At 42.3% G+C, this 26,281-nt stretch overlaps 1 protein-coding gene across 3 annotated transcripts in view; it reads left to right on the top strand.

Annotated features, from left to right (window-relative positions):
• Positions 1-26,281, top strand: part of LOC100878265 (uncharacterized) — a 324,020-nt gene that overhangs the window by 17,315 nt on the left and 280,424 nt on the right. For 2 of the 3 annotated variants that reach the window (XM_076530029.1, XM_076530027.1), the window contains exon 2: positions 24,632-25,471. In XM_076530029.1, coding sequence (XP_076386144.1) covers positions 24,632-25,471 — 840 coding nt within the window. Of the gene's footprint in view, positions 1-4,901; positions 5,616-24,631; positions 25,472-26,281 lie in introns of those variants that run through there. The other variant, XM_076530028.1, reaches the window with a different exon arrangement.

The raw sequence follows: 26,281 nt of genomic DNA, 5'->3' as shown, positions 1-26,281 counted from the left end.
GGGAGTGGAGAATTAGGGACGATGGGAACTTGGGGAGTTGGAAATTTGGGAAATTGGAAACTTGGGGAGTGGAGAATCTGGGACGATGGGAACTGGGGAAGTTGAGAATTTGGGAAATTGAGAACTTGGGAAGTTAAGAATTTAGGCTGCTTGGAATTGGGGAGTTGAGCATTTGGAGGGTTGAGAATACAGAAAGATGAAAATCTGCAAATCTGAGAATTTGACGAGATGGCTATTCGGAAATTTAGAAATTTGGGGTTGTACAAATTTAGAAGTGTGAGAATTTTCATTTATGAAAATTTGTGATCATACGAATTTGAAACAGTAGCAATGTAGAAATGTAACTACTTATTCATCTACATATTTGAAGATTCTACAAATTCACAAACACAAAAATTTAAAAACTAAAAAATCCAAAAACATACAAAAAATCAAAAAGCACGACAAAATAATAAAACCAAAGACAGTAGGTTTGCAAATGAAACTATATCCACAGCATTTTCGGATAACTGACACAGCAGTTGGTTTTTTAATTGGCGCAAGTTCCCGGCAGCCTTTTGAGAAGTAAAGTGCGCAAAACGAAACAGGTTTTTAAACGAAGCAGTTCATTTTGCGTAATTGGCGCGAAACAAGTTAAAAAAGATGCTCGTTGATACGAGCGTGCGAGTATCAGGAAAAGGATAACCCGGGCACGATTTGCATATAAATTTGCAAAGACTTTCTCGTTAGCACCGGTATACCGAATCTGCTTGCTCTATCACGATCCCCATCCTGTCTGCATTGTTGATGAAACACGGAAGAGGCTCGTCTAGTGCGGTCTTCAGCTGATAGATGGCGCCAGCATACTTGCTTTGCAAAACTGCATTATTTTTTTTTCCTTATGCACAAAAAAGGAAGAAAATAACGGTCTGCAAAACCTGTTGCATTTGTGATTTTGACTTGTGAAAATGATAAGAGGGTTTTTGGGAAATTTTGTGGGGTGTAAATGGGTTTTGTGAGGTTTTGTGAAGTTAGGTTAGGAATTGGGGGATTTGGGGATAGGGGGATTTGGAATTGGGGGATTTGGGAATTGGGGGATTTGGGAATTGGGGGATTTGGGAATTGGGGGATTTGGGAATTGGGGGATTTGGGAATTGGGTGATTTGGAATTAGGGGATTTGGGAATTGGGGGATTTGGGAATTGGGGGATTTGGGAATTGGGGGATTTGGAATTGGGGGATTTGGAATTGGGGGATTTTGGAATTGGGGGATTTGGGAATTGGGGAATGTAGGAATTGGGGAATGTGGAATTGGGGAATGTGGGAATTGGGGAATGTGGGAATTGGGAAATGTGGGAATTGGGAAATGTGGGAATTGGGGAATGTGGGAATTGGGGAATGTGGGAATTGGGGAATGTGGGAATTGGGGCATTTGGAAATTGGGGAATGTGGGAATTGGGGAATGTGGGAATTGGGGAATGTGGGAATTGGGGCATTTGGAAATTCGGGAATGTGGGAATTGGGGAATGTGGGAATTGGGGAATGTGGGAATTGGGAAATGTGGGAATTGGGGAATGTGGGAATTGGGGAATGTGGGAATTGGGAAATGTGGGAATTGGGGAATGTGGAAATTGGGTGATTTGGGAATTGGGGAATGTGGAATTGGAGAATTTTAGAATTGGGGAATTTAGGAATTAGAAAATTTAGGAATTGGAGAATTTGAGAATTGGAGAATTTGAGAATTGGAAAATTTGACAATCTATAAAATTGAAACTTTGGAAATTTCTAAATTTCTAAATCTGTTAATTTCAAAGAACTGTTATCATTCGTAAATTTAGTAATTTAGTAATCCACCAACTTTCGTTTCGGAAAGGGAGTTTGAAAATCGCAATCGTGGAATACTAAAGGACCTCAGCAGTGAAAATGGATGCAGTTTCGCCCCGTGATATGTAGGATTTTCACTTGCCGGGCGAGCGATCACGCGAATTGCTTCGCGTGAGATGAAAGTACGAGAAATGAGTAGCCACGGCGGATTTGTGCGATAAGTAAGGCGAACACGGCACCCAATAAATTCTGCGCCGTTTTGTTGGACAGTGCAGTCTCGATTTTAGAAAACACAAAAATAAGATCAGTGCAGTCTTGGAGCTTTCGAATGGTCTTTAATATCTCAAGCCTCCTATAATTTATAATTATCTTATAATTATCTTTTCTTTCTGAAATACATTTGTTAGTTGAATGAACACATTGTCCGCCATTTTGGTCACAAGTGACGGCTGCTACAAATTCATTGCTGTTATGAATTAATTTTACAGGAAAAGTAAGAGGAACTTTTGAGAGCTCTTAATGTTCATAAAATGAAACAGCAATAGATTAAAAAAAATTGAAATGGAAATGAATTGATTAAGTATCCTCGTTATCAATAATTTATATTACAGCAAGTTTAGCCACAAACATCAGTTCCTATTCTGTTAATCAACGTGTTAATAAATGATTGAGACTATCAAACAGAAAATTGTTGAGCTGTAATTTTGAGCTCTAACGAAAAACTTTCGACATTTTCGAACACGTTTTTCCGCCACACGTCCGCCAGGAAAACTTTCAGACATATTAAGGTCCAAGATCGCGAAAGTTCACGGTAATGGACGCGTAGGAGATTGAAGTCTGATTTGCAGAGAAGACCCCGCGAATTAATCTCCATCGTTGAAATGCGACTTTGAGGAAGTTGTCGGAATGGGTTTCGTGCGAGTGGTACGAATATGGTTCGGGCACGCGATCCCACGTGGAAATTAAATTCGACGGTACGATTGAAATAAGAATCAACCGTTATGATTCTGACGAAAATAACGTGACCGAAAATTGATCCTGACGATTCCAACTTTGCTAAACTCAATTCTTTTTCATGAACCAATTGATATACAATTACAAACTTTCTATGTGATACAAATTCTATTAGGATGAATCTAGGATAATTATGGGGAAATTAAACACTTTCTATGTGTCATATTAAATCTTCGTTTTTTATGATGCTAGGTGATGTTTAATAACAATGCTTACTTCCATAAAATTATTCTTAAAGTTACTCTTAAATTATTATTAAAGTAAGATTATTATTATTAAAGTCAGATTATTATTATTAACGTAAGATTATTATTATTAATGTAAGATTATTATTTTTAAAGTAAGATTACTATATTGTAATTTTACCATAAAAGTATTTAATCGAATAAAACACGACGTATGTGTGCCAACTACAAATCGACACAAAATTATCAAAAGAACTTAATAAACTCTATAGACGTCAACGTCACTCGTAGTCGTCCTAGGTGAAATTCGAACAGAACTCTTTCGCACATTTCGACGAAAACAGTGGTGAAGGAGGTTCGATCTGACAGTTCATGAAAGAGTCATTCAATGAAATATCCAATGTCGAGGCTGAATAAGGGATCAAACGGAACGCGAAACCGCGACGTGCATCCTCTCGCGACTTCACCGACGACATTAAAGACCGTGATTTCGTAGTCACGCGAGCGTCACGAGCAGAAGAGCCCGTAACCTTTGTGTTCGCCGATGACAATCATCGCTTTAAATCCGACAAAACGTATTTTCCTCGCCGATATACAACGCAGATACCCGTTGCCCGCTACGGAGACCCGTACAATGCACCATTAAACCGTAAAATCTTCCTCGACATTGATAAACAATTTCGTGGCCTTTCCACGATGCTTCACACCGTGGGAAAGCGATTCTTCGACCCCTTTAAGTCTCTCACTTATGCGTTATTTACATGTACGTTTCCGTTAGGGTTTCTTACTTTACTTTCGTGCATGTACGATTGTTTTACTGCCTTGACATTGCTCTTACTGGAACATCGCTTTTTGAACGATCATACTTGTGCTGATCAATTTTTTTGCTCGAGGTGTCTTATAAATTTCATGCAAATTAATTTGTTCAATGATACTGTGGCATACTGTGACTACACACATGGACATATTTTCCCTTGCAATTATTTTTTAATGTTATCGAGTTACAATAAGCAAAATATAATTCCTGAAATGAACGAAAATCATCTCGAAAGGGGTGGAGATTTTATTCAAAGAAACTGTGAATGCATGTATTATTATGCAACTGTATTATAGGTGTATTCTCTGAGATATATTTTCAAATGAATTTTTAAACTTCAACTACAAAAAACATTTCAGCCATAACATTTTCTGTTTCCCAACGCAGGAGATTATATAATAAAATATATCAGAATTACTCAAAGGTCACTGACCATTTCATTACGTCCCCCATAACCTTCAATAAGCATAAAAAACTTCTGACTAGAACAAACCCTCCTTTCCCCTTATATCGCTAACAAAGTAGTCACTGCTAAGAAAAAGCTCGTGAAGTCATTCTCCGGGCCATTAGCCTTGTCGAGTTGCTCAGTCCGATCCGCGCCATATTGCCACCCCAAAGTGTCTCTATCGCGTCGACAAAAGCAGGTCCGTCGGCTGACGGTGTAGAAATGGTTCCCCTCGCAGCATCGTCCACGAGTTACTTTCATTCACTCGTAGCTGTGGAGAGTCGATGGCAGAGCAGTTCGATTATCCCCGCGTCGACGGGAGCGAGCAAGTCATCACGCATGCCCGTGTGGTGCGCCGCTCGCAGAGCCCCGGCACATCGTCCGCTCCGTGGAGACGGCAGATATTTTGACAGTACGCCGCCCTGCATCCTCCGCTCGATGACACCCTCGTCGCGACCTGTCCGCTTCGTTTTTTCCGTCTGATCATCCCGTGATCGGGCGAGTCGCTTAATTCCGCTCGGGGTGCACCGCGTCCCTCGAGCGGCGTCCGACAGCGCCGCTCTCGTAACCGGGTCAGTCGATAGACTTCGCGGAGTGTTAGTGCCGGTGTTGGTGGTGGTATCAGGGTGACTCGCGAATATTTCACCTCGAGGTGAGTTCTTCGTTCTTTCCGGGGTGCGAGAATCGCGAGGTGGAACATCGATCGTTCGCGATAAGGTGTTCAGACGATGGGGTGATCCGTTTCGTAACCGCGATGGGTGATCCTTTTTTAACGACTTTCTGCGCGAGCGGAGGGCCAATGCACGGTCAAAGGAGTATGCTGGTCTCGCGCGTGGTTCATCCGTCAGCCTCGGAAGACAGCGGAGAGCGGAAGGGGGGCAAAAGAAAGTAAAATAAAAGGAAGCATCACCCGGAAGGCCTTGTCTGGCCGTTTCTCGAAGGATCGGTGTATTTCAAGTGGGCGGATGCCGGTGTCCACTCCAAGGACACGTATCCTCGGGCGCGAGGGACCGGAGAACAATGAGGATTTCAGCGTGGAGGCTCGCGAGGATGCCGTGTCGGGAATGCAAAGTCCATAGCGTCTCGTGTCGGTCGTGTTCCTCGTCGTCGTTCCCGTTGAGACGCGTCAACGAAACCTAGCCGGGTCTCGGCCATTCGACGAGGAGGAAAGGCGGTGCGCCTCCGCGTGGGAATAAATCGAGCGGCCACGGTGACACGGGAACGAGAAAGAGAGGACTAGCTGGAACAGGACGAAAGGAGCCGCGCTCTGCAGGACGAGCCACGATAAAAGAGAGGCTAACGAGCCGAACAGGATGAGTCACTTCGACTGGAAGCTGCTGCGCCGGAAGAAGGTACACCGGGACTCTGTACTCGACGAACGCGAACACACTTTCCGTGCTCCTATTCCGAACTCTTGACCCCGAGCTTGCCCTGTCACCGTTAAGCTCCATTTTTACAACGGGCCCAGTTGCGAAATGCACGCTTCTTTTAAACAAATACACAACTACATTCAAATCCCCATCTATTCTATCATCATTCTATTGAAATTCAAACTCGAATTGTCCTGAGAATTTGAAACGGTGCATATCGTGTTCGAAATAGATCCAGAGATCGAATTCGACACAGCGGATGTATAAATTAACGGGGAGATTCTATTGGCTATTTCGGGTGACACAACTTGTCCAGTAGATCCATTTCAGTCTATCTTTTCATAGTATTGTCAGATCGTTTCGAGAATGTTCCCTCGTTTATTTGTTCGTGACTTATTTCTGTTCACGGTGTTTTCCTATAAAGAACCAGTGATGACGGTCCGATAGGATCTTCGGTTCAACCCTGAAGAAGTAAACTGTAATCAGAGAACTAGCACGATGAAAATCTTTGCTCGACTTATCGACCCACCGAACGATGGGACGGAATGTTGCTTGGTAAATCGATGATGTCTCCCATAACAGAGACGTTGCTAACCGTTACCAACCATTTGTCAACGCTGGCAACAAAGTCGTTGACAAATGCCTGGCGCCGGCGATTCCCCTGTTCGATAGAGACTGGCGTTCGGCAGATGGACAGTTTCGTAGCAATTTCCGTAGTTGGGTCGTTTTGGTCGTGCCTGTTATCTCTTATGATGAGGCGATCATTCTTTCGGGCTTTCACAAGGGAGAAGTTGTATCATCATGTGTTGGGGCTTTGTTATACTGTTATGACTTGTGGGAGTATTTTTTTGGATACAGTTCATGTGATGTCTTCACAAACTGAAGTAATTTCTTCATAATCTTAAGCCCTCAAACTCCTTCACAATCTTAAGTCTTCAAACTCCAAGATCAATTAAGTATGTTTCAAATTCTGCATTCAGCTTCAGAAAATTTTTAACAAATTTGCAAAGATCTGAAGATGTCTAAGAATCAACAAGGAACTTGCCTCTCAGTTGATGGTTATACTAATCGAAATTTGTCGGAGACTTGTTCCGAGTTGTATTGAAATAATTTGTCCGCCGCAGCGAATCGTTACATTAATACCGGAAGTGGCGGATCATACGTTTGGCTAAGGAGTACATTTACCTCGTTCTTCGCTGAATCGTTGAAGCCTATTAGCTTCCTTCTTGTCCCAGTTGCTTCGCAGTTTTGCTGCATTGTTTCCACATGCTCTTTACGGATGTAATTCAGAGGTTCTGCTTCGTTAAAGCTACTTCTGTGCGGTCGTTACAGCTTCTAAGATCTGGTTGAGGAGAGCCAGAGCTAATGGGAATTTCGAGTCGAACGTAGCAACTAAAGCGTGTACGTCGCGTCGTCTCGACGAACGGTCGATACTCGACGTTCGTCGTAGAAAAACCTCTAGGGAGACTCGGTTAATTAATAACCGGGAATAACTACGAACAGAAAGACACGCCGCCACGCTCCTTTCAGCTTCTCCCGGCATAAATCTACCATACCTTGTCTACCTTCGTGTTCTGCCCTCTCCTTTCGTAACTCGTTCTCGTGTAAAATCTGTAGCAGATATGCAATTAACTGGTGACGAATAAATTTCGGAGAGTTACGATCGATTTCAAATAGATCTATGAAGGTAGATCTATTGGAAATTCGTGTGTGTGCGAATGAATGTGTGATGATTGTATCGTTGTATGTTGAACTGGATTTTCTGACGAATCACTGTTGTGATGACTCAACACTCCGATCAATTAACGTTCCCATGAACTAACTTGTGTTATGGGAACGAATATGACGAACATTCGATGCATGTACTCCGTAAGACTCGAGTCATTGCAAAGTTATAGAGATTGAGCAGCCTTTCGGACACAGTATGAAACAGTATACTCGGTAGTCTGTTTCATGTACAGGAGTTAAATCCGTGCCACTTTATGTTAGGAGTGCATTGCAGCATTAACACCTTGACCTATGATTTTTTCACCTGGTCAGTCAGATCTGCTGATATAATGTTAAGACAAATATGAAAGTTGAAATGTTAGGTACACTTTGGGTTCATGATTGTGCAAACTGCAACTGGTATTAAATTCGAAGCTCAGTTGTTTTAGCTTGTTGCTTCTGAATAATGTGCGTCATGAATGTGGATATTCTAAACGAAAAAGTTAATGTTATAGAATTATAATATAATATCATGAGGATATTCTAAACGAAAAAGTTAATGTTATAGAATTATAATATAATATCATGTGGATATTCTAAACGAAAAAGTTAATGTTATAGAATTATAAAATAATATCCTGTGGATATTATAAACGAAAAAGTTAATGTTATAGAATTATAATATAATATCATGAGGATATTATAAACGAAAAAGTTAATGTTATAGAATTATAATATAATATCATGAGGATATTAAAAACGAAAAAGTTAATGTTATAGAATTATAAAATAATATCATGTGGATATTATAAACGAAAAAGTTAATGTTATAGAATTATAATATAATATCATGTGGATATTATAAACGAAAAAGTTAATGTTATAGAATTATAATATAATATCATGAGGATATTATAAACGAAAAAGTTAATGTTATAGAATTATAATATATCATGTGGATATTATAAACGAAAAAGTTAATGTTACAGAATTATAATATAATATCATGAGGATATTATAAACGAAAAAGTTAATGTTATAGAATTATAATATAATATCATGAGGATATTCTAAACGAAAAAGTTAATGTTATAGCATTATAATATAATATCATGTGGATATTATAAACGAAAAAGTTAATGTTATAGAATTATACTATAATACCATGTGGATATTCTAAACTAAACATCAACTGACGTTTACATTTGTGTCAGAACTTTAATATACTTAATGCTAAACTTCAAGCTTCAAACTTCAAACTTTAACTTGAAAAGGTGGTAGAAGAGTTTTGACGTGGAATCGAAAGGAAAATATTGGAAAGAAAAGAGGTCGTGCAAGAGTATTGCAATGGCTTTCCTAAGTCGTGGAGTGAATCTCAAACATATCTTGGAGTAGATATCTTCGTCTGGTTTCAAGACCAGTAGCCTGAAACCCAGTTCCCGAACTCGAACAGCACAATCAGATAATGTAGTACGTCGAGATTGTTCGTGCCTCTGTAAGGTTGGTTATCCTAGCAGCTGAAGTTACGAGGCCGCGGCGCATAGCGGCGTTGTAATTACACCGATCATTCCGCTTTCTCGAATTTGCCTGGTCCGTCCCGCTCGCGGAACGCTCGCGATTCGTCTCGATGAGGCACGATTATTGCCCGCCATTGTGTGCCCATTGTGTTGCGAGAATCGCACGTGCGCGACCGGCGAAAGACACGGCTTCGCGTGCTGGCGAAAACGGACCGCTTCGTAACTCGCGGCACGTTTATGCGGCTTTTATCGCGCTGAAAAACGGATGGGAAAAGTTGGGGCCGTGCGCCCCACGAACCGCTTCTAATTATCGCTTTACATTCGCCGGGAGTACAACGTATTATGAAACGGCTCTATAAATATCATCGAAACAGCCCTATTAGCGGCATAATGCAAACTTTCCTGCATAAATTATCGCCCGACGCGAACGGAGAAAGCCACTTACGGCTTAATTCATTTCACCTTCTCCAATTATCGTGGCGGAACTGAGCGGGATGAACCTATATGCACCTGCATCGTGCTGCCGAATTTCGTAATGCGGTAAGCTGGGTATTTGAGCACTTCCGGATTTGGGGGTTTGGAGAAATTTGGGGGATTTGGGGGTTGGGGAATTTGGGGGTGTAATTGGAGAGTTGGAAGGTTTGGAGAATTGGGGACTTGGAGGAATTTGGAGTTAGGAAGATTTGGGAGGATGAGTATTAAGGGATTTGAAATTTGGGGTTTTGGGGATTTGGGAATTTGGGAATTTGGGGCTTTCGGTATTAGGAAATTTGGGAATTCGAGAATTTGAGAATTTGGGGATTTTGGTATTAGGAAATTTAGGAGTTTCGGGTCGTAGGAATTCGGGAATTTGGGAATTTGGGGATTTGGAATTTGGGGGATTTGGGAATTGGGGGGTCTGGAATTGGGGAATGTGGGATTTGGGGACTTGGGAATTGGGGGGTGTGGAATTGGGGAATGTGGAATTGGGGAATGTGGAATTGGGGAATGTGGAATTGGGGAATGTGGAATTGGGGAATGTGGAATTGGGGAATGTGGAATTGAGGAATGTGGAATTGGGAAATGTGAGAATTGGGGAATGTGGGAACTAGGGAATTTGAGAATTTGGGGGCTTGGGAATTGGGGGTTGTGGAATTGATGAAAGTGGAATTGGAGAACGTAGAATCTGGAAATTTAGGAATTCGGAATCATAGGAACTCGAAAATTTGAAAATCCAGTAATTGCATAATTTCCCTATACACAAACTACAAAACAAAAAAAAATTGCTTTCCATAAAAACTCCACAATAATTGCCCTCCATAAAAACTCCATTAAAACCATAAAAAAGCGTGATCGAAAATTCCACTTGAAAGTACAATTAACCTCCGAACCCAGTCCGATTCTGATATCCATAATCGCTTTCCACTATTAAAGTCTCATTTTCCCATACTAAATCCCCGAACCGATGGCACATAAGCATCTTTTCAACATTTCATCGGTTGCTACGATGATGGCAAAAAGTGATTTATGTGCATGGTAATAAATCGAATCGCGTCTTTGCTCGCGAGTGCCGTGAATCTCTGTAGCGAAAGGACACCGTGGAAGCTCGTAGCTGTTGACCAGTTCCCACGCTCACGGGCTACCAAGTTTTTCGTTTTTCGTCTTCTACCGATTCAGGAATCACAGAAAGCTGCTTGGTCCCCCGATCACGTCGCTTTTAAGTATTCATGCGGATGGACATTCGAGTCTCAAGTACCGTCGCATCAGGAATCCTACTTTTCCTCTCTAGAATATTTTCTGTTTTCCATCTCGTGATCGTTCTATAGTCTGACTCCTATTTACGCGCTCTTTCCGTTTCTTTTCTCGCGGGTTAATGGCCGTTCAAATGGTTTCTGCGTGGAAAGTTCAGTACAATGAAACTGAAACTATTAGCTTGTTTATGGATTCTTTTGTGGACGTTTGCTTTCAAATTCAACGACGTTGTTTTTGAATATTAGGAGTTCGACACGATTAGGGACTCAAAAGGAGTGAAATGAGACTGTTGTTTCTATTTTAATTTTAGAAAAATATCTGAAGATGTACTCAAAGTTGAGTTGCACTCAGAGGACTCCAAGTTGTTGAGGACTTTAGGACAAATTTAGTGTGGACATAAAATTTCAAGTTTGGTACTCTTTTTGCTTCAAGTATATATAAGTTATAATTCTTGTGCTGCAATTTCGTTATCTTGTAATTAGGGACAAAAAGAGATGGTTATTAGGGATATCAAGATATACAATATATTTAAAGATGTGGAAGAATAGAGATATTTATGTGAAAGTGTATTTTCTGTGTTGGATATAAAAAAATATTTTACGACAGACACGTGCTTCCGAAATTTACCAGAATTCACTTTAGTCATTGCATAAATCTGCAGCGTGCTACCTCTCGTAACGGAATTCCAGCGCGTGGGGATTTTGACCTATAGCTATTCCACGCGTGGAGATCTCTGCGCGTAGGAATTCTAATGCGTGGTGATTCTAGCGCGTGGGGATTCAAATCTACCGGGATTCTACGCGTGAAAATTACCACGCGTGGTAATTACAACGCGTGGAAATTTCAGCGCGTAGGAATCCAAATGTGTGGTAATTCCAGCGCGTGGGGATTCTAGCCTATAGCTATTCCACGCGTGGAGATCTCTGCGCGTAGAAATTCTAATGCGTGGTGATTCTAACGCGTGGGGATTCTAATCTATCGGGATTCTACGCGTGAAAATTACCACGCGTGGTAATTACAACGCGTGGAAATTTCAGCGCGTAGGAATCCAAATGTGTAGTAATTCCAGCGCGTGGGGATTCTAGCCTATAGCTATTCCACGCGTGGAGATCTCTGCGCGTAGAAATTCTAATGCGTGGTGATTCTAACGCGTGGGGATTCAAATCTACCGGTATTCTACGCGTGAAAATTACCACGCGTGGTAATTACAACGCGTGGAAATTTCAGCGCGTAGGAATTCTAATGCGTGGTAATTCCAGCGCGTGGTGATTCTAACCCATAGCTATTCCACGCGTGGAGATCTCTACGCGTAGAAATTCTAATGTGTGGTAATTCCAGCGCGTGGGGTTTCTAACGCGTGGGGATTCTAATCTACTGGTATTCTACGCATGAGAATAACCACGCGTGGTAAGTGCAACGCGTGGGAATTTCAGCGCGTAGGAATTCTAATGCGTGGTAATTCCAGCACGTGGGGATTCTAACCCATAGCTATTCCTCGCGTGGAGATCTCTACGCGTAGGAATTCTAATGCGTGGTGATTCTAATCTACCGGTATTCCACGCGTGAGATTTACCACGCGTAGTAAGTACAACGCGTGGAAATTTCAGCGCGTTGGAATTTTAACGCGAGGTAATTCCAGCGCGTGGTGATTCTAACCTATAGCTGTTCCACGCGTGGAGATCTCTGCGCGCAGAAATTCTAATGCGTGAATATAAAAAAATATTTTATGACAGACACGTGTTTCCGAAATTCCCCAGAATTCATTTTACTCATTGCATCAATCTGCAGCGTGCTATCTCTAGTAACGGAAAGAGTTTTAAAACGTTTCAAACCGCGATTTGATCGATTAGAATGAGTTTTTGCCAGCGAGACTATATGGGATCGTCGATTGCTTTGACCTATGACAGATCACCTTAGCAAATCACCGTTTTTTCATCTCCGTTCATTAATTTTATCTCGTTCGATAATCTACGATCGTAACGATAGGAGAAAGCAATAATAAATGTTCTAAAATATTTCTATTTCATTAGAAATTTCTATAAATGCCATCGAATTAATAGCTTGGCTTCGATAACTGCACCAAAAGGGAAAATAGATTTTCCATTGGTTACATTCCCACGAGGTTGGTCGAGCAGAAACGTCACGTCCATAGAAATCCGCTTCCGAGAGAAATCGATCTTGTTTATCGTGTATCGGTCGAAAATCGGCTGTCTGGCGCGATACGAAACTTGGTGGAAAATTTCGCAGTCTGGGCAAACCATAGTGTTTGCACGGAGTTAAAGTAGGCCAACAGAAGCGTGCATTGGCCAGCGAGAGGGTAGAAGGGTCGATGCAGTTACGAATCAATAATCGTGTCTGCAGTCGGCTATTTAAGTTTCGTCGGCTATACTTGCTACGGGAATAGCTGGATTCCCGGGGTCAATGATAAACGATCGTCCATTTTTTTTTTTAAGTATTACCCATAATTAGAAGCTTCAGTTTTCAAGTATAGGAATCCTGAGTATAGGAGAACCAAGCATGTCAAATTTGTAGGTGGAGAATTTTGGGAATTTGAGAATTTGGGGATTTTGGGAATTTGGGGATTTGGGAATTTGGGGATTTGGGAATTTGGGGATTTGGGAAATTGGGGATTTGGGAATTTGGGGATTTGGGGATTTGGGAATTTGGGGATTTGGGGATTTGGGGATTTGGGAATTTGGGGATTTGGGGATTTGGAAGTTTGGGGATTTGGGAATTTGGGGATTTGGGAATTTGGGAATTTGGGAATTTGGGAATTTGGGAATTTTGGGATTTAGGAATTTGGGGACTTGGGAATTTGGGGATTTGGGAATTGGGGGATTTGGAAATTGAGGGATTTGGGAATTTGGAATTGGGGAATGTGGGAATTGGGGAATTTGGAATTGGGGAATGTGGAATTGGGGAATGTGGAATTGGGGAATGTAGAATTGGGGGATTTGTGAATTGGGGGACTTGGGAATTGGGGAATGTGGGAATTGGGGGATTTGGGAATTGGGGGATTTGGGAATTGGGGGATTTGGAAATTGAAGGATTTAGGAATTGGGGAATGTGGAATTGGAGAGTGTAGAATTGGAGAATGCGGAAACTTGGGAAACTTACTAAACTTGAGTAATTATTAAATTACTAATGAAAATTGTTAAATTACTGTTAAAAATTTAGGGTTTTGATTTGTAGCCTCCGAAATACAGAAATTTCTGAAGTTAGATTTATAAATTTACAATCTTGAATATTTTAAGTAGGAATTTGAATCTTGAAGAAATTTATAAAAATCCATATAACTGATACCCTAAGATGCAAAAACCTTCATCCCTTAAAGAGTAGTTTCTCCCTTTTTTTACCAAAAGTAGTATCAAAGCGAAGTACACACGAAATGAGCCAACGTTACATAATATCTCTAATGATAGTTATTACAGTCTCACAATTTTACGATCACGTGTAGAATAAACAGGTTACGATAAGATCAAGCAGGTCATACGTGTGTAGGAGCAGTTTTTACCGTAATAGTTTTCCGTCATGACTTCAGCCCTGAAATATCGTTCCCGTTGGTCTTCATATAATTCACAGCCGCTGTTCAAGATTTTCGAGCATTAAATCTCCACTTTCTAGATAATGCTAGGCATCCGTACCACACACGAAACTTCGCAAAGGCAAATCGTGCTTCACGATTAACGGAAAAACCGTGTCTAACCACATCCGGAAATATCAGATTATTTCCTAGACGTTAAAATTGTTCTCCCAGACGTTAAACTTGTAAATAAATAGGTGAAACGAGGTGTCGGAAAGTTTAATGACCCGGTGAAAAATTACGGGGTGTCTAATACCGACGCGAAAACCACTCGATAAGTCGGTTTTACGGCGCTCTTCAAACACGCGAAGAGGAGCTGCAATTCGTTCGCTCTAATGGTATTGTCAATACAATTTTTACGAGCTACGCCCACTTTTCTGGAAACGGTTGCAGAGGTTTGTATTTGCTTTCTCTCGCTTCACGCTTTGTACTCTACTGTTTGTCTATTCTCAAAATACCGAGAAAGTCAGATTTAAGTGCTCGAATGTGGACGATGTAGAATCTCGGACTATTTTTCAGGTGGACAGAGAATTCAAGTGGAGGAGATCGATCATAAATGCTCCGATTGGTGAAATCAGAGATTCAGTTTTAGAGGACAAAGTACTTTCTGAGGATAGAGCACTTTCTGAGGGCTCATTGTTTATATTTTATATGTTACAGGGAGGGTGGTATATGTGAAATTTTCTGTGGTACTTATTTTAATTCCTTGCAATATTTTAACGAGTTAGAGAGTCGTGACGTACTTGTACTTCACCTGTGATCAATTTTAAGTTTGTTCTTGTGATTCAATTTTTAATATGTTCAATTTGAAGTTCAAGTACAATTGGACAGTCAATGATTGCATAATATTAAATTGACATAACATTATAACATTCTTTGTCTGCTTTAATATTGTAGCTACGGTTAATCAGTTGTGGCTGACGCACTTGAACTTCAGCTATGATCAATTTTAAGTTTGTGATCCAATTTTGTATCCTTTCAATTTGAAGTTCAGGTCCGATTATAATTTGTACACTCAAAGACTGCATAATATTAAATTGACATAATATTCCAATGTTCGTTGTCTGTTTTAATAATGTAGCTCCGGTTAGTCAGTTGTGGCTGACGCACTTGTACTTCAGCTATGATCAATTTTAAGTTTATAATTCAATTTTGAATGCGTTTAATTTGAAGTTCAGGTCCTATTATAATTTATACACTCAAAGATTGCATAATACTAAATAAATTGACATAATATTACAATGTTCGTTGTCTGTTTTAATATTGTAGCTAAGGTTAGTCAGTTATGGCTGACGCACTTGTACTTCAGCTGTGATCAATTTTAAGTTTGTGATCCAATTTTGAATCCTTTCAATTTGAAGTTCAGGTCCTATTATAATTTGTACACTCAAAGATTGCATAATACTAAATTGACATAATATTACAATGTTCGTTGTCTGTTTTAATATTGTAGCTAAGGTTAGTCAGTTGTGGCTGACGCACTTGTACTTCAGCTATGATCAATTTTAAGTTTGTGATCCAATTTTGAATCCTTTCAATTTGAAGTTCAAGTTCGATTATAATTTGTACACTCAAAGACTGCATAATATTAAATTGACATAACATTATAACATTCTTTGTCTGCTTTAATATTGTAGCTTCGGTTAATCAGTTATGGCTGACGCACCTGATAAATCATAGAGCAAGAAGTTGAACAAAGAGGTTAGGTTAAGTTTAACGCAAGAGGTTTACCTAATTTAAAATTTAATTAATTTGCAGTTTTACAGTTTCACAAATCACCCAGCTTAAAGACAGACAATAATAAAAATTCAAGACCGTCATTCAATTTTATTTTAAGTCCACACAAAACAATTCTTCCTCACTCTACAGTATTCATGAATGAATTCCTTTATGTACCCCATGTATCTGAGGGATGAACATCCTCGAAATTGAAGAAAAACAAAGAAACCCTTGAAGAACCCAGGAATTGCAAGGTAATCCAGTGTAAAAGGAAAAGTGTTACGTATTGGCATATCCGAGAGATGGATACAAGGGTTTGGTCCTGACAAGCGATATACTGTGCGATTTTCTAGCCGGGACGGTCGTCGATAAAGTGTCTTATTATAAAGCACGGCTCGAGTCGCTCAACCCCGTCTACGGGGTGCAAAAGGATCGGGGGCACTGGCTCCGTTTACCGTCTATCGTATCCGGGTGGGGCTGAAATCGATTTTCCTCCCCGGCCGCACCGACCCTCTCTTCCTGGGTCGCCTCGAGGACTCCAACCCCGTAGCAAAAAGCTTTTTCTCCCTCGATGCGTTACTTTGTCAATCTGTCTCTCTCATTTCCCTCCCCTGCGGAGTCCTCTGGTCTTACCTTGCCCTTGGATTGTACATTTCATCGGGCGACCCCTCTGCGTTATCGAGTTTGCCCGCCAGACTACGCTTCCGGTGAACCTTTCATGGCGTCCAATATTTGGGAAACTGGTCTTCTCGAGTTAATAAGGGATGAGGGTGTGTTTCATTGTTTTCGTTTCCTTTTTACGAGGGAAGCTGTGGATGACTTGAATTTGATACGAGAATTGGGTGTTTCATTTATTTGTCGAGGGAGATTTTGGTACAAATTATTGAGCTTCTTTGTAATGATCGAGTGTTACATTTTTAGACAACTGGAAGTTTATGAGGATCCTTTAGTCTTTCATTTTTAATATCATGCTGAAAATTTTACTCTCATTGATTGTTTAGCACAAATTTAATTCAGTACATAATTCAACTAAATTGAACATATGTCTTAAGACATTATAGATCTTGTATCATATGTCTGATGCATCTTCTATCTAGCTGATACATAGTCCAAAAGTTATATCATAGTCTGACAACTACGACAATAAAAACATCAATTAGATTTAATCTCTATGTTCACCCAAAATATCGAGACACATTCACCTAACATAACCTAACCCTCACTCATCACCCAAGTATTTGATCGAAACTAAAGTTACCGCGAGCTATTGTACACAAGTTTCCGTACATACTCTGACGATCGATACGCAACCTAACCTCAGTACGAAGTTAGGTGATCAAAAGTTTGACAGCGACACAATAGGTTTCCCCGACAAAACCACCGATCGATACAGTTCCATTACGTCGATTCGGATCAAAGATTTTTGCAGTAGATTTCGCATGGAAAATAAATCAGGCGCGTATCAACGATTCATCCGCCCCGTGCATTATGGTGATCACGTACACTCGTTACTACCGTAACGTGCACGATGACCGGTACGTGGTTCGTGAATGAAATTTCGTTTCTTCCAAGCTAGGTTATAATGAAAACTTCATTGGATAGTATCTGGACGTGAGCCAAACTTCCCTTTCCTTCTGCATCGCGTAAATCCGCGCGGGAAGAGCGTCCCTGAGTACATTTACTAAATTGAATTTTCTCAAAGGGAGATTTTAAAGAGGAAGGCAGAGGAGGATTTTCTCTGGAATTATGCTTTGTCAAGGTAGCTTAGTAAAGCAGCTTCGGGGAAACGTTGAATTAGTTGCAGTGAGTACTTGAGTTGTGATGTGATGAAGGTGGTAACATGTGTAGCGATTAACCGCGTGTGGATTACAGGGTGGTTATTGTTTAGCAATCGTTGTGCGTGGCGGTTTAATGCGTGGAGATTACCACATGTGGAGGTTACCGTGCGTGACATTTATAATGTGTGGTGATTCTAATGCGTGGTGGTAGCACGTGGGGATTGTAACTTATAACTATTCTACGCGTGGGGATTTGTAGGCGTAGAAATTCTAATGGGTGGGGATTCTAACGCGTGGGGATTGTAATTTATAGGTATTCCACGCGTGGTAATTTCTACGCGTAGAAATTTTAATGCGTAGTGATTCTAGCGCGTGGGGATACTACTCTATAGGTTATCCACGCGTGGTAATTTCTACGCGTAGAAATTCTAATGCGTGGTGATTCCAGCGCGTGAGGATTCTAATTCATAGGTGTTCCATGCGTGGTAATTTCTACGCGTGGAAATTCTAATGTGTGGTGATTCCAACACGTGGGGATTCTAATCTATAGGTATTCCACGCGTGGTAATTTCTACGCGTAGAAATTCTAATGCGTGGTGATTCCAATACGTGGGGATACTAATCTACCGGTATTCCACGCGTGAGAATTACCACGCGTGGAAATTACAGTGCGTAGCAATTCTAATGCGTGGTAATTCCAGCGCGTGGGGACTCTAACCTATAGCTATTCCACGCGTGGAGGTCTCTGCGCGTAGAAATTCTAATGCGTGGTGATTCTAACGCGTTGGGATTCTAATCGACCGGTATTCCACGCGTGAGATTTACCACGCGTGGTAATCGTAACGCGTGGAAATTTCAGCGCGTAGGAATTCTAATGCGTGGTAATTCCAGCGCGTGGGGATTCTAACCTATAGCTATTCCACGCGTGGGGATTCCAACCTATAGCTATTCCACGCGTGGAAATCTCTGCGCGTAGGAATTCTAATGCGTGGTGATTCTGACGCGTTGGGATTCTAATCTACCAGTATTCCACGCGTGAGATTTACCACGCGTGGTAATCGCAACGCGTGGAAATTTCAGCGCGTAGGAATTCTAATGCGTGGTAATTCCAGCGCGTGGTGATTCTAACCCATAGCTATTCCACGCGTGGAGATCTCTGCGCGTAGAAATTCTAATGCGTGGTGATTCTAACGCATGGAGATTCTAGTCTACCGGTATTCTACGCGTGAGAATTACCACGCGTGGTAGTTGCAACGCGTGGAAATTTCAGCGCGTAGGAATTCTAATGCGTGGTAATTCCAGCGCGTGGGGATTCTAACCTATAGCTAATCCACGCGTGGAGATCTCTGCGCGTAAAAATTCTAACGCGTGGTAATTCCAGCGCGTGGTGATTCTAACCTATAACTATTCCACGCATGGCAATTCTAACGCATTGTGACTTTAACACATGACAATCTCACCACACAGCAATGCTACTCACAGTGTTCTAACAAACTATCTAATGTTGAACATTACATGGCGTACCAACGCAAGATACACAGCGTATCTATATAGAACGGAAAAGGTTATTAACGTAAGAGCCTTAAATGAAAGTTTGCGAAGGCTTTCATAGCCAGGCCACCCGCACGGGTTGGATTTTTTGCAGCCAAATTTCTCTCGTTCTTCGGACGTGAAACGCGAACAGGACCTTCCGGTCCGTGTGTTTGTTACCCGCGGTCATCCGTGTCTACCAGCGATTCTCTATATTCGCTTTAGCTGACCGCGATTATATCTCAATAACCTTATTTCATGACGATCAGCTACGGAGACGTCAATGGACTTGGGTGAAATTTAAGCTCGAATTTCACGAGGTTTCACGCTCGAGTTATTCGAGAGGCCCGATCGTCGGGCATTAAAGTCAAAACGAGGCATAATCGCGTTGAAAATCTTTTAATCCTCCATCGTTCGTTGTGATCTAATCTGCTATTATCTTTGCGTATTATCATTTATAACTATTCGCTAATTTGCTATCATCTCTATAATTTTCTCTTAATAATTTGACAGCAAAATGATACATTTTAAACAAGATATATCACATTTTATCTGATCGAAAAATTCCTGATCAATTATCGTAACCGAGTAGGCACTTTAAATTAATTTACTAGGATAAGTGTAACAGTAAATAATGGGTCTGAACACGTGTCGATAAAAATAGCTCTGTACGTGCACTATGCTGCCCTGAAAACGCTCGAAACTTGCTTCGTAAGGTCGCATGACTGTGCAAAAGTACCAGCCTCTCGCGCACGAGCGTAATTCTGATTAACGATCATGGTTTAAGGAGCCATTTAACGCTTCTGGGTATTTACATTGAATCGGATCTGTTCTTAAGTTGAAATCAAGCGGCAGTTGATTGGCTTCGTAGAAAGTCGACTTCCGTTGTTGTATCGCAAAATCATCGAATTTAATATTTTTTAACGTTTCACCGATCCCACGATAACATCTTTCCCTTCTTTTATTTCTAAATCAATTTCAATCTTTCGTTTATCGAGTTACTATTTTTTCTCTTCTAAATTTTCGTGTGAAATATTCTAACTTCAATCTAATGGTCCAGAAAGTTATAACTCGTTATACAGGTAATCCAACCAAAACGTAATTACGTGCGACTCTTTCGTAATACGCAACTCTTTCAGTATACGACCGGTGCCAGCAACAAAATCAACAAATTGTAAGCAGGAGGTAAAATTTGTTATTCGAGATTGCACGTAACATCAAGATTATCGAAATAAAAGAAAGTCCCGAAGCAAAGTGGCATGGACAGCAGGCAATACTCTCGAGGCTAGTCTCGGAAGGATAGTTTGTTCATAGGTTGCGTGATTTACGAACAAGTCGTCCAGAACGCTCCTCTCCGTTTCCTAATGCAATCCATTCCGCTTCAGCAGCCTACGGCGGACAGATAGAGTACCGATGTATAAATTACTCGCGGGCCAATTAACATTGTCGTTGGACGAGTGGACGCCTCGCGATAACCGGGCCGTTCGCCTGCCACCTTTTGCACGGGGGTGGGCAGCAAGATTAATTAAGACCTTTTCCACTCCCGTGAGCTTCGCTATCTCGAGAGCGTACTCGCGGGAACCCGTTCCTTACCTTGCGAGGAATTAATTCCGCGAGTAAATCGCGCGCGATCGTTCGCCGGTTTAAGTGTTCCCGGTCATTTCTTTCTCCTCTTATTGCCACGACCGGTCGACTTTACGCGTGTCAACCTCGGCACACCGTCTCCCGCGTCGTCACCGTTAACTTCTACAAAAAGTTTACGATCCGCTTTGAATCTCACATTTTCCCTACGCGATTATCCGACGGAGAAATTTTACAGCGGAGGACCTGGACGAGATGCTTTTACGCCTTTTCAAATACATATTCATACGCGAGCTCCGTTATTTAAACATTTCCGTCGTGGTTCGTAATTTAGCGCCGTCGAAAAAGTCAAACCGATTTAACCAGTTTCTGGGAGAGTACGGCTTCAAAAACGAGTGTACAGTTACGGATGAAGAGTCCAGCCTGGACAATTTAGAAAAGCGGTATCGATTAATTTGCTTAGAGGACAAAACCATCGGGGACACCAAAAAGAATTCGACTAAAATTCTAAATATCGTTGCCGTTACTTTTATGCGAAGATCTTCTTTATATAAATTTTCTGCGAGTACTTTGTATATTCCTCGCGTGGAGAAACTCGGATCAGGAGTATACAGTTAGTTGCATTTTCAAATGCTCCATCAGTGTCCACGAGTCGACCGCTACTCTGAAACATTCTCTCCGGAACGCAAACACGTATACGTGCATACGTCGTTTAGCCGTGCGTTCAGGAAATGGTTGGCGTTTGAACGTCCCATGCGACACGTTGGAAAGATGATCCTTGTGTACGCAACACCGGCAGCGTCTCTCGGCGTTCGCGATTACACGATATTTCATTGTCTCGTTGAGCATTGTTGCGCAATTATCCGCGGCCGTACACCCTTTTAGCGAGAGTGGTTGCGTAATGCTGTAATGCACGTTTACCGGTGTACCCATTTATAAAACCCCGTTGCGGGCGCATTGACGATCGGTAACTTCTCGTTACCGCGACTACCGTGCTCCACGGTCCGCCATTTCTTAACGGGTTCCCGTGCACAGGACACCGTACGCTTATGTTACCGGTGCACACGCATCTCTCACCCACGGTTCCGGCGGTGCGGTGATTTAGCGCCGTCTGTGATCGGATCCTGCAATGCCCCGCGTTGATTCCGCGTGACACGTTGTATATTATAGCTTTCGAACGGCAAAATATGTCATAAATAATCGGGAACGAAAGGTTGTCACAGTACACTGACTTTGCCAGACGTTTTAATCGAGATCATTGGGTCAGGAGTTTCGGTTTCGGAAAGGGGAAAGCGATCTTGGTCGCATACTCCATTTGCCGCGCATGCGTAGAAGCAGAGCTGCGTACTTACGCGGCGCACGAACCCACATTGGTACGCGATTCGTTTTACGAATTAGCGTATTACATCTTTATTGTGGTTGGATTCTTTGTGTAGAGGTTGGAAAGCTATTCGGTTCTTTAAATGACAATCCTCTCTATTTACTCGTCACAAGACTTCGTGTCCATTAACCAGCGAGAAAGTTGAATCTTTTTGATCTCTCTGTTGGCGAGCGCGGGAGTGTTGCAACGTTCATCGCGAATGGATTCTGTTTACGACTCCGAACAAACAACCGCGGATAAAGGTGGAATTTGATAAAAAAAAGGCAAGCGCACGATGCGAGAGAAAGGGTGTTCGTTTTATCCGTTCTCCTCTCACAATAAACTGGCAGGACCGTTTAGTATTCTTCCGCGATTTTTCCGCGCGTGGCGCAGCACGGGAGGAAAGGCGAAGACGGTGCTCGAGCGTACTTTCCCTCTTGATGGGTTCGAGGAAGACCTAGCCGGGGAGACACGCGCTTTGAATGAGCTGCTTGCCTCGAAAGATTAGCTCTTCGACTCGCTCCCACGCCTCATCTCGCTATCGCATCATCGCCAAGATTCAATCTCGTCGCTTCCAGACTCCTCGAACGATAAAACCAGTCGGCCGCGTTGTCGATCCGCGCTCTACCGCGAGGCCAAAGCGCTCGGCCAGCCGAGACATGCAAACTCTGTTAGCGTAACGAGCAGCTGCTGTTCCGTTAGACATAATGACACTCACTGAACAGTTCTCTTCCGAAATCCTTCAGATACCGTATTTCGACTCGACGATGTACTTTAAGCATTTTCAGATTTATACATCTGTTTTTGCAGTTGTTCAAACTTTCGCAGCAACGACATTGTTGCTCTCGAGAGTGTTTCAGGAGTAGTAATTGTCTCGCGAGATTGTTTGCAAATATGGAGGAGCCTGTAGTTCATCTAGGAGATACCTGTTCGCTGATCATTTCCGCGTTCGGGTCCCGGTGTTGCACTGTGGTCAGGAGAATTGATATCCTCGGGGATGAACCGTTTACCGATTTAGAAGAGACGTAAATCTGTGGAAATATGAACGGAACCACGAGATAAGCCGGTCCGAACGCGATACCGGTCCTCCGGTTTTTCAGCCTTATTTTTGCGCCGTGAAACGCGACACGGAACTTGATGTACGTCTCGCATTTTCCAAACGATTATCGACCCACCTGCTTTCATCTCGTGTTCGCCCCGAGTCAGCGGTTCGGAGATCATGGATATCGATGATCAGCCCTTTGTAGACGGGAAAGTGGTCCTCTTTTGAGACTGTAGATCTTCAGATCTTTTTAAGAGCCGGAATAAGAGTCATTCGAATAATAAAACCATTCGACTATTCTGAATACTACAACTTCTGTTATTTGTTTATTTGTTGTTGTTTTGAAGGAAACGAAGCGACTAGTAATAATCGAAAGATCAAGGACTTTAAACGCCAATTTGCTGTCGCGTAAAATGGTGCATAACCCCAGCACCGGTGTACTATACAAATTCCGTAAGTCAGAGCGCGTGACTCACGACATTCTGAGGATAAGAGAGCATCGTTCCGTATTTCAGAAGGCAGGGAAGCAGGAAGTCGGCGTGCATTATGAAATCGGAGATATTACGCGGGGAAGTTGTATTCACGGTGTTCTTATGGGCACGGCCCGGGAAGGTGGTGCTGAAGCGTAGCGTAAAATATCATCGTTATGCACCGCTCGAGGTTAATATTAGCCGCGGCGCCGTGTCCACGATATTTACTATAAGCCCATTGTTTTATGCGGCGCTGAACCTCGTCGGACAGCCGCTGATACAGTTGTATTACGCGCCGCACCTCCGCGCTACCAGCTGCGGAACTTCGCTCTTGCGAAATGGAATTGAATGACCACTCGCCACGCTGTTTGCGTTCGCCTTCGATCGCTCCGCTCTTTTTTATCCTTTTCTTTCCTTCCGTTCAACGGCTTCTGATTTTCCCATCGTATATCAACGAGAATTAATCGGCCAGTTGCGAAACGGATTGCCTCCATTGTCGATGCTGCTTACTATTTACTTAGAAAAGCATTGTTAGGATACTTTGGGATGTTTATCGATTTCTTCGCGAATTTCAGCTTAATTAATATTTACATCACTTCTCGAGAAGTTCTAATGGGAACTTGTGACGTAACAAATTCAGGAACAAAGGGGAAGCCATTCCCGAGTTCGTAATAAGAATAATCTTAGGATTAGGGACGATCTGACAGTGACGTAGTCCACTACCCTCGTAAACCACCACAAACCACTCTCATAAATTCGGTTCCTTTTTTGCAAAATTCCAACGTATAATAAACTGAAAAACACCCCCAGTCCAATATCCCAAATGGCTGTCAGACAAACAAATGAGAGCAGAGAACACTGAAAGCTGGGGGGTAACAAATTGCCAAAATCCATTTCTGTAAATTACATAACGGGAGAGAGATGTATTATACTGACCATGTATCCAGCACATCCATTTCATGAAATAACTTTTGTTTCAGGTGATACCGGCGGAGCGCCGCGGTCCAGAGAAAGAGGAAACCTGGACGCTGGCTCCTGACCAGGACTCGTGTCCCTTCTTCGAGGAGTTCACCGAGCAAAAGTCCAAACCGTCCCAAGATGAGAGCACGCATTCGAGGATCGTGGGAGAGGCAGCTCCCGAGAGCACCGAGAACCCGGAAAGTGGTACTTTGCCGAGGACTCAGGAGACCAGGAAGAGCAAGACGAAAAAAGTAAAGAGCTACCTAAGAAAGTGTAAAGGTGCGTTATCGAAAGGTGACGAGGCAATCGAGAAGAAACGTCAAGAGCACTGCACCTCGTGGTACCTTGACGAGTCTCGAGTCCACCAGGAGGAGGACGTCTTTCCAGAGAAGCCGACTGAATTCCCGGACCAGAGGGTCTCGGAAGAAGTCTCTGTTGTCGCCGCGGACGAGGACAATTCGAGTCCGCAGGTGGACAGCGATCCTTTAACGAGTCCTAGCAAGGACGATGTTCGTGACGAGACTACGGACGAAGGTCTGGCGAGGTTAGCGGACGACGAGGGAAGAAACGAGGGAAGAAGAAGTCGGACGTCCCTGTACGAGGATGCCAAAGACTCGATGAACGAGCAGTGCACCGCGGACGAAGCTCCCTCGAATAAAGCGGAATGCGAGAAGAACGCGGTCTCCCTCGAGACCCTCACTACGGAGGACACGAACTTGAACAAGTGCGATTCCAATGACACTTTGATAGCGGAAGTGACGGAAACGGTGGTCATCGAATCGAACGGTGATGTGGAGCAGGAAAAGGAAGGGTGTCGGGACGAGGAAGGGGAAGCACTGCCATCTTTATCTCTGCCTGGGGTGAGTTATTTGCTTATTTTTGTATAATTCTTCATCGAGAAATTACTCCCTTCGATGTCTTAACCCTTAAATGCATATAGTTGTGCAAATGCAACATACCAGTTTTAATCTTATAAATTATATACAAAATGTAGGAAACCTGCAATGAGTAGATATGCAACGTACCAATCAAATACACAATAGCGTCATCTGTTCGTTTTAATTTGAATCAACCGCTTTCAAGGTATTTTGTTAGTTGATAACTTTTGGTAAAATTAGAAAATCATGCATTTAAGGGTTAAATTTATGATGTTAAAGGGAGGTGGCTCTTGCTCATGGCACCGGGTGTTATTATATGAGATTGGAAAACTTCTTCGACTTTGATCCTTATCTCTACATGGCAATGCACCAATCTGCAGATTTTTAGGATCCTAAATCCTAGAATCTTGGAATATCTTCAAATTTCTAAATTCCTCGATACATCTCTCTGTGTCCCTACGTCTCTATACTACTATGTCTGACTCGTCCTATCACTAAATGTCCTCTCACTAAATGTCCTATCATTAAATGTCCTATATCCGAAAACCCTACATATCCGTAGTAACTCATAACAGAGATTCGATCGTGGATACTATCGATAAGATCGATCTCCCGACGCGGATACGGTAGTATCGAATCTAACGGTGCTTAAGCTGGCAAAGAGAGTATAAAAGGAACGTACAGCGACCATTTGAATACAAACCACAAACGGTTGCCGCATGCACGGCAGTAAAGCAAATTGCAACACACATAGAGGTGGTTCCGAGCTGGCCTCTCTGCTCAGTAATTTAT

This window comes from Megachile rotundata, chromosome 3 (genome assembly GCF_050947335.1).
Source record: "Megachile rotundata isolate GNS110a chromosome 3, iyMegRotu1, whole genome shotgun sequence".
Taxonomy (NCBI): Eukaryota; Metazoa; Arthropoda; class Insecta; order Hymenoptera; family Megachilidae; genus Megachile; species Megachile rotundata.
This window is presented reverse-complemented; position numbering and strand designations above follow the sequence as displayed.